General features: G+C 51.2%; 1 protein-coding gene and 1 pseudogene across 2 annotated transcripts; one reads left to right on the top strand and one right to left on the bottom strand.

The window, feature by feature from the left end:
• Positions 1-443: 443 nt before the first annotated feature.
• On the bottom strand, positions 444-1,382 carry LOC309888229 (olfactory receptor 14C36-like; the record flags this gene model as incomplete). The annotated part of the gene is made up of 1 exon (XM_082780466.1): positions 444-1,382. Exon 1 carries the CDS (start codon positions 1,371-1,373, stop codon positions 444-446), a length of 930 nt encoding a protein of 309 aa, XP_082636592.1. The 5' UTR covers positions 1,374-1,382.
• Positions 1,383-12,064: 10,682 nt separating this feature from the next.
• Positions 12,065-13,004, top strand: LOC309888228 (olfactory receptor 14A16-like; annotated as a pseudogene). The gene has a single exon. The product of its transcript is annotated as an olfactory receptor 14A16-like (transcript).
• The last annotated feature ends 721 nt before the right edge of the window (positions 13,005-13,725 follow it).

The raw sequence follows: 13,725 nt of genomic DNA, 5'->3' as shown, positions 1-13,725 counted from the left end.
ACTGACCGATGCCCAGCCTAACCCTGATCACTCCCCTCCTCCAACCCCCCGCCATACCCTCCCCCCCCCCGCCCCAGCTACCCACCTCTATCTATTGTTTAGCATGACATCAGATGGTAGGGAATACACCTTTGGCCACTTTGGGTGAGCTGTCCTGGGTCTGTCCCCTCCCAGCTCTTGCTGCACCCCCATCCTGCCCGTTGGCAGGACAGAGTGAGAAACTGAACTGTCCTTGCCTTGGTGTAAGCACTGCTCTGCAACAATTAAAACTTCGGCATATTATCAGCATTCTTCTCATCCTAAGCCAAAACATAGCATTCTACCAGCTACTAGGAAGAAAATTAACTCTATCCAAGCTCAAACAAGGACAAATGCTATACCTAGAGGGCACAAATTGCCGGAGATTAACTTGAGTTAAACTAGAAAAGAGAGACAGTTCATTACTAAGCAAATACTAAAACTAGAATCAGTTTCTTCAGTGTCGCTTTCAGCTCCTGGTTCCTCATGCTGTAGATAAGGGGGTTCACTGCTGGAGGCACCACTGAGTAGAGAACTGCCATCACCATGTCCAAGGATATGGAGGAAATAGAAGGGGGCTTCAGGTAGGCAAACAAGGCAGTGCTGAGAAAGAGGGAGACCACGGCCAGGTGAGGGAGGCACGTGGAAAAGGCTTTGTGCTTGCCCTGCTCAGAGGGCATCCTCAGCACTGCCCTGAAGATCTGCACATAGGACAACACAATGAAAACAAAACAACCACAGCCTAAAGAAAAACTAAACACAAGTGGCCCAACTTCCCTGAGGTAGGCATCTGAGCAGGAGAGCATGAGGATGTGGGGGATTTCACAGAAGAACTGGTCCACAGCATTGCCGTGGCAGAGGGGCAGGGAAAATGTGTTGGCCGTGTGCAGGACAGCATTGAGAAAGCCACTGCCCCAGGCAGCTGCTGCCATCTGGGCACAAGCTCTGCTGCCCACGAGGCTCCCGTAGTGCAGGGGCTTGCAGATGGCAACGTAGCGGTCATAGGCCATGACTGTGAGGAGGGAAAACTCTGCTGACATCAAGAAGACAAAGAGAAAGACCTGTGCAGCACAGCCTTGATAGGAGATGGCCCTGGTGTCCCAGAGGGCATTGGCCATGGCTTTGGGCAGAGTGGTGGAGATGCAGCCCAGGTCAAGGAGGGCGAGGTTGAGGAGGAAGAAGTACATGGGGGTGTGGAGGCGGTGGTGGCAGGCTACGGCGCTGAGGATGAGGCCGTTGCCCAGGAGGGCAGCCAGGTAGATGCCCAGGAAGAACGCAAAGTGCAGGAGCTGCAGCTCGCGCGTGTCTGCGAATGCCAGCAGGAGGAACTCAGTGATGGTGCTTCTGTTGGACATCTGCTTTTTTTGAGATGTGGTCCTGAACAAAGAAGAGGATGAGAGTAATAAAGTACAAGAAATTTATCAGAAGGAAATTAATTCAATTTCTCATTTAAAATCATCACCTATATTGTGCACTTTCTGGCAGACATTTGGCAGATCCCTTTCATGCATCCTGATTCATTCTGCCTGACGGAGTCTGTTGGAACAGGGGCCTCTTCTACGGGCACTGCAGGAGTCAGCCCTGTCCTACAGCAAGAGGTGAAGAGGAACATGGGGAAATGTTGGTTTCACTTCCTTCCTGATCTGAAAATGTTTTGCCCCAGTGTTGCTCACTGTCCACCAAACTACAGAGCAGAGCTGTGGAGGTGTTTTATATATATATTTATTTATTTGTTTTGTTTTGTTTCTTTCAGCTGTCCCACCACTCCTGAGGAATGTTTCCGAGCCACAGATCCTGGCTATTTCTGCTGGACTCAAAGGGAATCCTTGTATACCATTATCTGAGAAAAAGGGACTCTCACTTTAGTGCACAGTGTTCTTCAGGGAGGACAGCCAGTCTGTCCATCAAGTACGATCTCAGCTGCCCTGTGAGAGCTGCACGAAAGTTGTACTCACGTTTGATTGAAAAGAACAAAGACCCTGCTGAGAGCAGAGGAATCCAGGTTTAAAGTGCCCATCTCCACACCCCTCACCCTGTCCCCGTACTCCCCTTCTCCCAAGCACACCGAGGGCTCACCCCATGGGCGTGTGAAACCCCCATCCCCAGCCAGCCTGGGAACAAGACCAGCAGCAGCACGGCCAGCTGGAGAAGCCAGGAGGAATGCCAGCGTGCTGCTGCCAGGGGAGGCAAGGCCAGGGAGGGACAGACGGACACTCAGCAGACCCTCCTGTGCTGCAGCTCTGCCTGCAGACGAGGCAGCTCCTGCTGGGGACACTGGGGGCTTGAGGGCAGAGGCTGTGCTGGTGGGAGAGGAGAGCAGGGGGTGTCCCAGGGAAGGTGCCTGCCCTGCAGGGGATGGCAGGGAGGCGCCTGAGCCCTCCCTCGCACAGCATTTCTGGCAGCAGCTCCCTCTCACTGTCTGCCCATGTCCCTGCTTGTATCTATGTCCCTACTGGGAGCTGGTTCTGTGTCCCCACATCCCCTCCCTGTCCATGCTCACAGACCCCATCCCACAAGCTGTGTGCTTCCTGAGTACAGGACATCACAGGGGTTGCAGCTCCTGAAGACCTGATAAGCCCTGAGGAGACAACAAATGTTGTTGTTTCAGTCTTTAGGCTGAGATGCCTGAAGGGATTTGATCACATTAATTGCTGCCATGTTGATCTCTCCCTGCAATACTCTTGGAGTCTCAGTCTCCTGTACAATCCAGACAATTCATTGTCATGAACCCTGCCTCCCCTCCACACCAAGAATCTGAAAGCACAGAATCCAAGCAAGTCTTCCATTTCAGATAAACCAAGCCTCGGTCTTCCTGTTAAAATGCCCCCTCAAAAATACCATTCTCTAAAACATCTTCTGTGCCACATTACATGTAGAATATGACCCATCCTCACAGATGCTATCAGCCATCAGATGTGCCAGCTGTAGAAGACCTCTCTGGCAACCCCACCTGCAGTGCCCTGCTGCCAGAGCCTCACGGTGTCAAGAGCCTGCAGATGTGTCCTGCCACATGCTGCCCTTTGTTGTTGTGCTCCTCAGTGCCTCCAAGCCCCCCTTTCCTTCTCTCCTCTCTGTGTGCCAGCTGCGGTCAGAGCCCCCAACCCTGCTGCGCTGTGCAGAGGAGCTGCTCCTGGGCACAGCTGTCTCTCTGCTTCATGGGACTTTTTGAAATACGTTTTTTTTTCATGTCCCACGAGCCTGGCCCAGCTCAGCAGCACAGCACCAGCCCAAGGTACTGCAATCACCCCTCTGGGGGCTTTGCTGATGAGCCCACGAACCTCAGGCACTCAGAGACAATTGAAGACATCTCTCCAGAAGTCCAAGTCAGAGGCAAGTTTCCTGCAGTGTCCCCCTGAGGGCCAGCACTGACACAGCCTCCCTTGGAGCTCGTTAGAGCAGAACCCTGGAGGCAGTGAGGACAAGGAGACAAAAGCAATGTGAAGGTGACACTGATGTGTAGGAAAACTGGATGTGTGTCACCAAGCACAAAGGCCAGGCCTTGACCCCAAGTGCTTCGGAAGGGAGATCCTTTCCCTTGACAGGTTGCTCAGGGCTCTTTGTGGGGCAGTAGGAGATGGGGATTTGCATTGCCAAGTGTAGGAGAATGGTACGACCCCTGCCTGGTTCATAGGTGGGGGGTGAGGAGGCAATGAGGCCCTGATGCTTTAATGATAAGCTGTCTCCTCGTGGGCGTCAGTGGCAGAGATAACAGTCATAGATATGAACACAAAGACCTGGTCCTGCTGGGACTTTCAGCCTTGTCACAGTCCTCTATCCTGTCTATACATGGCTTTGCTAGGGACTCCGAGACCTCCACATCTTTCCTTTTTGGCTGCAGACCCTTATCTCTGTGGTGTCACAGCAGATCTGAGCTGAGCGTGATAACTCAGATCTTCTTGGTGGCCATGCTCCTCAGAAGGCAGCTCTGTAGGAAGCTGGCCTGGTTCCTGCTGAGCAGGCACCACTGCTCTATGGCATCCCTCGTGGTGCCCAGGCCCTCCTCCTCCTGGGCACTACTCACTCAGCAGGGTCCCAGTCTGCCCTGATGTGTGGGGTTTCTCTTCCTCTGGTACAGGGCTGGGCTCTTCTCCATGTTAAAGTCAAGTGTTTTCTGAAGTCAAAATCCTGCAGATTCTCAAGGTTCACCCACAGTGATGCTACATTCTATCAGCTGTTAATGTCAGCAGGCAGAGAGTTCAACCTATGGGTAATTGTGCTATATCTGACTAGACAGCAGCACCAGCAAGAGTTGCAGGGAAATTGTGCTATATCTGACTAGACAGCAGCACCAGCAAGAGTTGCAGGGAAATTTGGATAATTCAGGAGTAACCAGCTAAATGGCATTGCAGCACAGTCACAGAAGGTAGGGGATGGAAGGCTGCCAGGTTCCACAGTTGCTGTGCTTTCTTCTCATGCATACTGTCAGTTTCTCTGTAGTCATGTCCTGAATGTTATGAGGCTGTGCAGGTCAAAACTGGACGGGCCAAAGCCTAGCTGGAGCTCAATCCTTCTATTACTGTCAAAGACAATAAAATAAAAATAAAAATAAAAATGAAAATGAAAATAAAAATAAAAATAAAAATAAAAATAAAAATAAAAATAAAAATAAAAATAAAAATAAAAATAAAAATAAAAATAAAAATACTTTAAATGATGGAAGATTACGGAGAATCATAATGCTTTATTGGATTTTGGGGGGAAAACCTGGTGACAAGGAATGAGGCAAAGGCTGAGACACTTAATGCCTTCTTTGCCTCTGTTACTAGCAACAAAACCAATTGTTCCCCTGGACATTTCTTCCTCCTCATGGCCAGTGCCATCCTTCCAATGCACATTTTGTAGCACTTTTTTCTCTCCTGCTCTTTCCTACTACCAAAGAAAGCTCCATCAGGGTGGAAACCACTCCTGAAGTAGGCATCCCAACCCAGCAGGATCCTTGCGGCCTCTCAGCCAACCACAGAATCACAGAATCACACAGAATCACAGAATTTCTAGGTTGGAAGAGACCTCAAGATCATCGAGTCCAACCTCTGACCTAATTCTAGCAGTCTCCACTAAACCATTTCCCTAAGCTCTACATCTAAACGTCTTTTGAAGGCTTCCAGGGATGGTGACTCCACCACTTCCCTGGGCAGCCTGTTCCAATGCCTCACAACCCTTTCAGTGAAGAAGTTCTTCCTAACATCTAACCTAAAACTCCCCTGGCTCAACTTAAGCCCATTCCCCCTCGTCCTGTCACCAGGCACGTGGGAGAACAGGCCAACCCCCACCTCGCTACAGCCTCCCTTGAGGTACCCATAGAGAGTGATAAGGTCGCCCCTGAGCCTCCTCTTCTCCAGGCTGAACAAGCCCAGCTCCCTCAGCCGCTCCTCGTAGGACTTGTTCTCCAGGCCCCTCACCAGCTTCGTCGCCCTTCTCTGCACCCGCTCAAGCACCTCCATGTCCTTCTTGTAGCGAGGGGCCCAAAACTGAACACAGTACTCGAGGTGCGGCCTCACCAGAGCCGAGTACAGGGGGACGATCACCTCCCTAGCCCTGCTGGCCACACTGTTCCTGATACAAGCCAGGATGCCGTTGGCCTTCTTGGCCACCTGAGCACACTGCTGGCTCATATTCAGCCGACTATCCACCATCACTCCCAGGTCCTTCTCTGCCTGGCAGATCTCCAACTATTCCTCTCCCAGCCTGTAGCTCTGCTTGGGGTTATTGCGCCCCAGGTGCAGGACCCTGCACTTGGCCTTGTTGAACTTCATGCAGTTGACCTCAGCCCATTGGTGCAGCCTATCCAGATCCTCCTGCAGAGCTTTCCTACCCTCAAGCAGATCGACACACGCACCTAACTTGGTGTCATCTGCAAACTTACTGAGGGTGCACTCGATGCCCTCGTCCAGATCATCGATGAAGATATTAAAGAGGACCGGCCCCAGCACCGAGCCCTGGGGGACGCCACTAGTGACTGGCCTCCAACTGGACTTGGCTCCATTCACCACGACTCTTTGGGCCCGGCTATCCAGCCAGTTTCTAACCCAACGAAGCGTGCGCCAGTCCAAGCCAAGACACAAGTCACAAACCGGACACAAGTCACCTCAGCAGCAGCTTCCAAGCCAGGGGCCTGCTGCTGGCCTTGCAGCTTCTTGTGGAGACACAGCCAAGCCTTGTGCCTCCTGCTGCCCAGCCATGGACTCAAGCAGGAGGGACAGGACAACCCATCTGGGGGCCTTCTTTCTGTCTTGGTCCTCCTGGGTCTGGAGGCAGAGGGGATCCCCCAGTCAGCATGCCAAGCAGGTGCCTTCTGCTGGCCTAGCAGGGCCACTGCCAGATGTCAGCCCAAAAGTGCAGCTCCCAGGGAGAAGTCAATGCTGACCTGCCACCTCCAGACACAAGTGACCTCACAGTCCCTTTCTGTGACACATTCCTGCTGCTGCCCTATCAAGTGCAGAGACAGAAGTGACCTCACAGTCCTTGCCACAGTCACATTCCTCCTGTTGGGGCAGGAGATCCTGAAGCCGAGCTTGTATCTCCCTAGTCCCTTAGGGACTAGGACTCACTTTTCTGGGTTAGAGAGTAAACAGAGGTTTTTTGGGAACGTTTGGTGTTCTTCTGTGGTTAGGGTATAGGCAAGCTCTGTAGTTTAGCATTTTATTTAGGTCTGCCAATGAATCGAGGGATAAATAGAGCATTTTAATACTAGTGTCCACGGAAGGCATTTGGGTGAGTAAGCCTCATCTTGGTAAGGGATGCAAGGAATAATAAGAAGACATTCTAGAGATACATCACTCGGTAAATAAAGGCCAAGGAGAGTGTACCCCCTGCAATGAATGAGAAGGGTGGACTGTTAATGACAGACATGGAGAAGGCTGAGGGACTCAACAACATCTTTGCCTCAGTCTTCCCTGCCAGTCAGGCTTCCCAAGTCTTTCATTTCCCTGAAGCCATAGATGGAGGCTGGAGGTGCAAATTCCCACCCACTCTAAGTGAAGAGCAGGTTTGAGACCGCCTGATGGAACTCCACAAGTACAAGTCTATGGCACCTGATGACTTGCATCCCAGGGTCCTCAGGGAACTGGCTGATGCAGTTGGCAAGCCTCTCTCCATCATATTTGAAGAGTCCTGTCAGTTGTGTGAAGTCCCTGGTGACTGGAAAAAGGGAAATATCACTCCCATTTTTAAAAAGGGTAGAAAGGATAACCCAGGGAACTACTGAATGGTGAGCCTCAGCTCTGTGCCTCAAAAGATCATGGAAAAGATCCTCCTGGAATCAGTGTCAAGGCACAAAGAGGTGATCCGAGACAACCAGAATGGCTTCACGAAAGGGTAAATGGTGCCTGGCCAATCTGGTGGCTTTCTAACAATGGAGTGACCACATCAGACAACAAAAGAAGACCAGCCTATGTCACCTACTTGGACTTCAGTAAGACCATTGACACTGTCCCACATGACATCCTGGTCTCCAAATTAGAGAGATATGCATTTGATGGGTGCACTATTCAGTGGGTAAGGAGTTGGCCTGAAGGTCACACCCAGAGAGTGGTGCTCAATCGCTCTATGTCCAAGTGGAGGCTGGTGGTGAGTCTTGTACCTCAGGGGTCTGTCCTCGGACCCATATGGTTTAATATGTTTATTAGTGACATAGACAGTGGGGTTGAGTGCACCCTCAGCAAGTGTGCAGATGACACCAAGCTGAGAGGTGTAGTTGATGCGACAGAGGAAGGGATTCCTGTGCAAAGGGCCCTGGGCAACCTGATCTCATGGGGGGCATCCCTGTTTATGGCCAGGGGGTTAGCAATAGGTGATCTTTAAAGTCCCTTCCAACAGGAGTCATTCTCTGATTCTATGCTCTCACAAACTATACCTCAAGCATGACTCCCATCCCATCAGCCTTCTTGTGGTCTATCACCTCACCAGAACAGAAGACGCCTCACCATCATCTTCAATGCCATGTGCATGCTTCTGGCCTTTACAGTCCCTAACTGTGCCACATTCCTCATGCAGGTCCATCAGAGCCAGAGACAGAAGTGACCTCCCAGCCTCCGTCACAACCATGGGCCTCCTACAGGCCCAGCACATCCTGAGGCACACCTGACCTCATCCCAGCATTCCCAGCCAGCTCCTCCTTGTGGCCTCTGATCTGATCAGATACCTATCACCTCACATGCCTCTTCCAATGCTGAGTGACTGCTGCAGGACTTCACAGTTCCTGCTCTACCCCAAGGGGACAAGCAGCTGAAGTTAGGTGTAGAAGTGGGGTTGAAGCTGAGATGTGTTGTGTGCATGGTGGAGGGCTTTGGGAGTTATGTGTTCAGATTAACATTTAGGCATTAGAGGTCACCTTCTAGGGTTAAGGGAATGGTAGGCCTTTAAGGGAGGGATCAGTGTTCTGCTCAAGATGCCTGCTCAAGGGGTAGGGGAAGAACAAGCTTTGTGGGTTAGAGTTCAGTTCTTGGTGGAGGGCTAGGCTTAAGGCTGGTGTTTTACTCCTTGGTTAGGCTTAATCATCCTTCTGCTTGCTCTTCTAGTAGAAGATGAATTTGACATCTGCATTTTCAAAGTACAGAGGAACGTCTTTGATCAACCTGCCCTTTGCAAGCTTGTTTTCAGAAATGTGTTGTATAGCACATTACTTGCTGCATGTGTTCCCGTTGTGCTCTTTATCATTTCTGGGTCTGGTATAAAGTTATTTTGCTATGTTGTGTAACACTGGCTTATGAGTCAGGAAAATTACTGGTCATGTGACAAATCTGTTCTTTGTACTGAGCATTGCCATCACCTCCATACCTCAGGAACCATCACTCAGAAACTCTTAAGAACTACACCCTTCACCTTTTTGCTTTAGGGAGCCAATCCATGAGGAGAAACGGGAGAAACACTTCTCCACTTATGTACTCTCTCTTTCTCCTTCACCTCCCCCTTCTCCTCCAGGCTAAGTACCCTAGCTCGCTCTACAAAGCTTTGGATATCCATGGGATGGTCCTACTGTGATGTCTCCTGAATGTGTTTCAACTTTTGTTTAAGGATAAACAACTCCTTAAGAATGCCCTCCGGAGACCTGCCCCAAGGCCGGAGAGTTAGGAGTGGCAGGGAGCATGGGAGGATCTGGGCAGGCACCTAGAGCAGTGGGCACCTCCAGTGCTTTGGAACTTCCCCCCTGAGCACGTGCAGAATCCTTAAAAACTGCAGAAGTGCTTGAAAAGGAGGGGTTATCACCTTGGCAATTCCAAAGGGAATTCCAAAGGCAGCCTCAGTCAGTGTCACTCCAACCCCTGTGATGGGCCCTGCAGCTACTCCAACACCTCTGACATGTCCTGCAGCCACTCCAGCCCCAGTGACAGACCCCAGGTCTAGTCTGGGGCCTAGACCAGACCCCCCAGGTCTGCTCTTGCTAGGCCAGAGCACCAACCTGTGCCAGGTTCCACTGCTTCTACATGCAGGAGAAAACAGTGGGTGTGAAAATCAGGCTCCTGAGAATGGAAAAGAACTACTGCCCAGAAAAGAAAGGAGGGAGAAGAATGTTGATCTATGAAACCTTGACATAGACTTCCCCATGAGAAGGTACTTCCAAATCCAAAAGGGTACAGGTGGAGTTTTGGGATAGCTGCCTTGGAGACAGAGGATGTTAAAGAGTTGTCTCCCTCACCCAGTCCCTAGGAGGACCCTTCCATTTATGCAGTGGTTGAAGGTCAAAGAAGAGCAGGTGCAGATGGTTAATGCAATGTTCTACCAGTTGGGGACAGGCTGGACATCAGTCAGTAATGAGCAATTGCACTGTGCATAGCTTGCTTTGTACATAACGATAATAGTAATAAAAATAATTGCTATTATTATTCCTCTTCCCCTTCAGTACTTCAAACTGCCCTTACTACAACACATAAGCATTTGGGGCTGGGGGGTGTTGGCGTGAGCTAACAGCTGTGTGGTGCTGAGCTGCCTGCCAGGTTAAAGCACATCATGTTTGACAACCATACTCTAACAGTAGAAATAACATTTCTAAAAGTCATCTCTCCTGTGTTCAGAGAAGGCCAGTCGGTGATGAATTCAGTCTGCTTCAGACACCACACCCCAGCAGAGACCCTGCTGCTTTTGGGAGCTGTCAGCCCTGAGGCCTTGGGGACACCTCGAGGGAGCCCAAGGGCACAGAGCAACCTATGGAACGGTCGGGTGCTGTGCTGCTGAGCTGGGCCAGGCTCCTGAGCCCAAGGGGAGCTCCTGGCAAGAGGCATCGCTGTAGAGAGACAGCTGTGCCCAGGAGCAGCTCCTCTGCACAGCGCAGCAGGGCTGGGGGCTCTGACCGCAGCTGGCACACAGAGAGGAGAGAAGGAGAGAGGGCTTGGAGGCACTGAGGAGCGCAACAACAGAGGGCAGCGTGTGGCAGGACACATCTGCAGGCTCTTGACACCGTGAGGCTCTGGCAGCAGGGCCATGCAGGTGGGTTTGCCAGAGGGGTCTTCTACAGCTGGCACATCTGATGGCTGATAGCATCTGTCAGGATGACTTTTACTCTACATTTAATGTGGAATAGAATGTGCTATACACAATGGCATTTATAAAAGGGCATTTCCAGAGGAAAACTGACGCTTGGTTAATCTGAAGAGGAAGGCTTTTTTAGTTTCTGTGCTTTCTGAATCTTGCAGTGCAGTGGAAGCATGGATGGGGGCTGTGAGCATGGACAGGGAGATGTGGGGTGTCGTGGTTTAACCCGGCCGGCAGCTAAACACCACGCAGCCGTTCGCTCACCCTCCCCCTCCCTCTCTGGGACGGGGGAGAGAAATGGAAAGTGAAGCCCGTGAGTTGAGATAAAGACAGTTTAATAAGACAGGAAAATAATAATAACAAAAGTAATAATAAGCCAAAACACAGCATTCCACCAGCTCCTAGGAAGAAAATTAATTCTGTTCTATCTGAAACTTCTGTTCTAACTGAAACCAGGACATGGGGACATAGAACCATCTCCAAGCAGAGAAATAGGAAGGCAGCAGAGACTTGGGCAGGTGGTGAGAGGGAGCTGCTGCCAGAAATGCTGTGCGAGGGAGGGCTCAGGCACCTCCCCGCAACCCCCTGCAGGGCAGAAGCCTTCCCTGGGACACCCCCTGCTCTCCTCTCCCTCCAGCACAGCCTCTGCCCTCAAGCCCCCAGTGTCCCCAGCAGGAGCTGCCTGCTCTGCAGGCAGATCTGCAGCACAGGAGGGTCTGCTGAGTGTCCGTCTGTCCCTCCCTGGCCTTGCCTCCCCTGGCAGCAGCACGCTGGCATTCCTCCTGGCTTCTCCAGCTGGCCGTGCTGCTGCTGGTCTTGTTCCCAGGCTGGCTGGGGATGGGGGTTTCACATGCCCATTCCATGAGCCCTAGGAGTGTTTGGCTGGAAGAGGAGTATGGGGACAGGATGAGGGGTCTGGAGATGGGCACTTTGTGCCTGGATTCCTCTACTCTCAGCAGTGTTCAGGTTCTTCTCAGGTCAACCTCTGAATACAACTTTCCTGCAACACTCACATGGTGGCTGAGACCAGTATTGATGGACAGATTATCTGTCCTCACTAAAGGACACTGCACTATAGGGTCAGTCCCTTTTTCCCTTAGGATGCACAACATTTCCACTTATGTGCTGGACAAATGCCCAGGATTTCTGTTTTAGAAAAACTCAACAGGTGTGGTAGGTCAGTAACAACAAAAAATCTGACCCTATAAATTGAAAATTAAAAAAAATCATATATATATATATCTGCTGTGAAGTTGGGTAACCGGGGAGCAACACTGGGGCAAGGTTCTTTGATATCAGGAGTGAAGTGAGTCTGAGATTGCCCCATGTTCCACCTTACCTCTGGCTATTGGGCATAACTGACTCTTGCATTGAATACAGAGGAGTCCCCTGCTCTTGGGGATACCCTCAGGCATCAGGAAGAACTCAGGAAAGATACCTACCAAATGTCTTTTTGGAAATGGACAATTTTCTGGCGATTCTAAATGAGAAATGGGATGAGTTTTTCTCTGATGAGTCTGTTGTACATTGTTACTATTCTTCCTCTTCTTTGTTCAGGATCACATCCCCAAAAAAGCAGATGTCCAACAGAAGCACCATCACTGAGTTCCTCCTGTTGGCATTCGCAGACACGCGCGAGCTGCAGCTCCTGCACTTCGTGCTCTTCCTGGGCATCTACCTGGCTGCCCTCCTGGGCAACGGCCTCATCCTCAGCGCCGTAGCCTGCCACCACCGCCTCCACACCCCCATGTACTTCTTCCTCCTTAACCTCGCCTTCCTCGACCTGGGATCCATCTCTACCACTGTTCCTAAAGCCATGGCCAATGCCCTCTGGGACACCAGGGCCATCTCCTATCAAGGATGTGCTGCACAAGTCTTCTTTTTCATCTTCTTCTTTGGTTCAGAGTTTTCCCTTCTCACTATCATGGCCTATGACCGCTATGTTGCCATCTGCAAGCCCCTGCACTACGGGAGCCTCCTGGGCAGCAGAGCTTGTGCCCAGATGGCAGCAGCTGCCTGGGGCAGTGGCTTTCTCAATGCTGTCCTGCACATGGCCAACACATTTTCCCTTCCCCTCTGCCAAGGCAATGCTGTGGACCAGTTCTTCTGTGAAATCCCCCACATCCTCAAGCTCTCCTGCTCAGATGCCTACCTCAGGGAAGTCTGGGCACTTGTGTTTAGTGTTTCTTTAGTCCTTGGTTGCTTTATTTTCATTGTGGTGTCCTATGTGCAGATCTTCATTGTGGTGCTGAGGATGCCCTCTTCTCAGGGCCGGCACAAAGCCTTTTCCACGTGCCTCCCTCACCTGGCCGTGGTATCCCTTTTTTGTCAGCACTGTCATGTTTGCCTACCTGAAGCCCTCCTCCATTTCCCCTGCATCCTTGGACATGGTGGTGTCATTTCTGTACTCGGTGGTGCCTCCGACAGTGAATCCCCTAATGTATAGCATGAGGAACCAGGAGCTCAAGGATGCCTTGAAGAGACTGATGACTGGAGATGTTTCACAATCAAAAACATAACCCATTTTTTTCTGCATATGACCCACAATACATTGCAGGCTCAAGGTTTGTTCTGTTTTCTTTTTTGTCATTTTTCTTACTCTGGAGAACATCACCACCAGCTCAGAGATATACGGTGCATCGAAGGAGGTTCAGCAATGGCTGGCCAGTCCACTGCTCATTGCTCATCTCATACAGGCTCCCTGGGAGGTAGGATGTCCAGGAGAAGAGCAGGGCCCCCTGCAGGTTCATGGGAGATGTATAAAGGGAAACCCGTTGCTGCTGGTGCCAGCAGGCACATCATACACTCACAGAGAGATGAACACGAGCGAGCACAAATGCCATCAGCCATTCCTACAAGTCTCATGAAGGCCAGTGGGGCAGACAGTGTCACGAGGTTAAGTAACATGCCTTGGGAAATCACCTTTATCCAGCTCTGAGATGTGCTTGCTTGAAGCAAGGTCCCTGTGACCATTCCTCACGCCGTGGGGCATCTCAGAGGAGGGCAGAGCAGGGCAAAGCACTGCAGGGCTGAGGTGCCTCCCAGCCTCTGGCAGTGGCTGCAGGAGCCAGAGGGACACTGCAGGAACTGCAGTGCACTGTGCGTGGTGTGCAAGGCAGAGACTCGTGTCTCTCAACAGCCCCGTGTGTATGAGGAGCATGGGAGGCCATCTCAGATGTGGACATCTCATAGAGCGCTGCCGTTGCCCTGTGTGACTCCCGAACCAACCCCCAGTGTCTC

Source organism: Aythya marila (assembly GCF_965140915.1).
Source record: "Aythya marila genome assembly, chromosome: 28".
NCBI lineage: Eukaryota > Metazoa > Chordata > Aves > Anseriformes > Anatidae > Aythya > Aythya marila.
The sequence above is the reverse complement of the archived record's forward strand: the minus strand, read 5'-3'. Positions and strand labels throughout refer to the sequence as shown.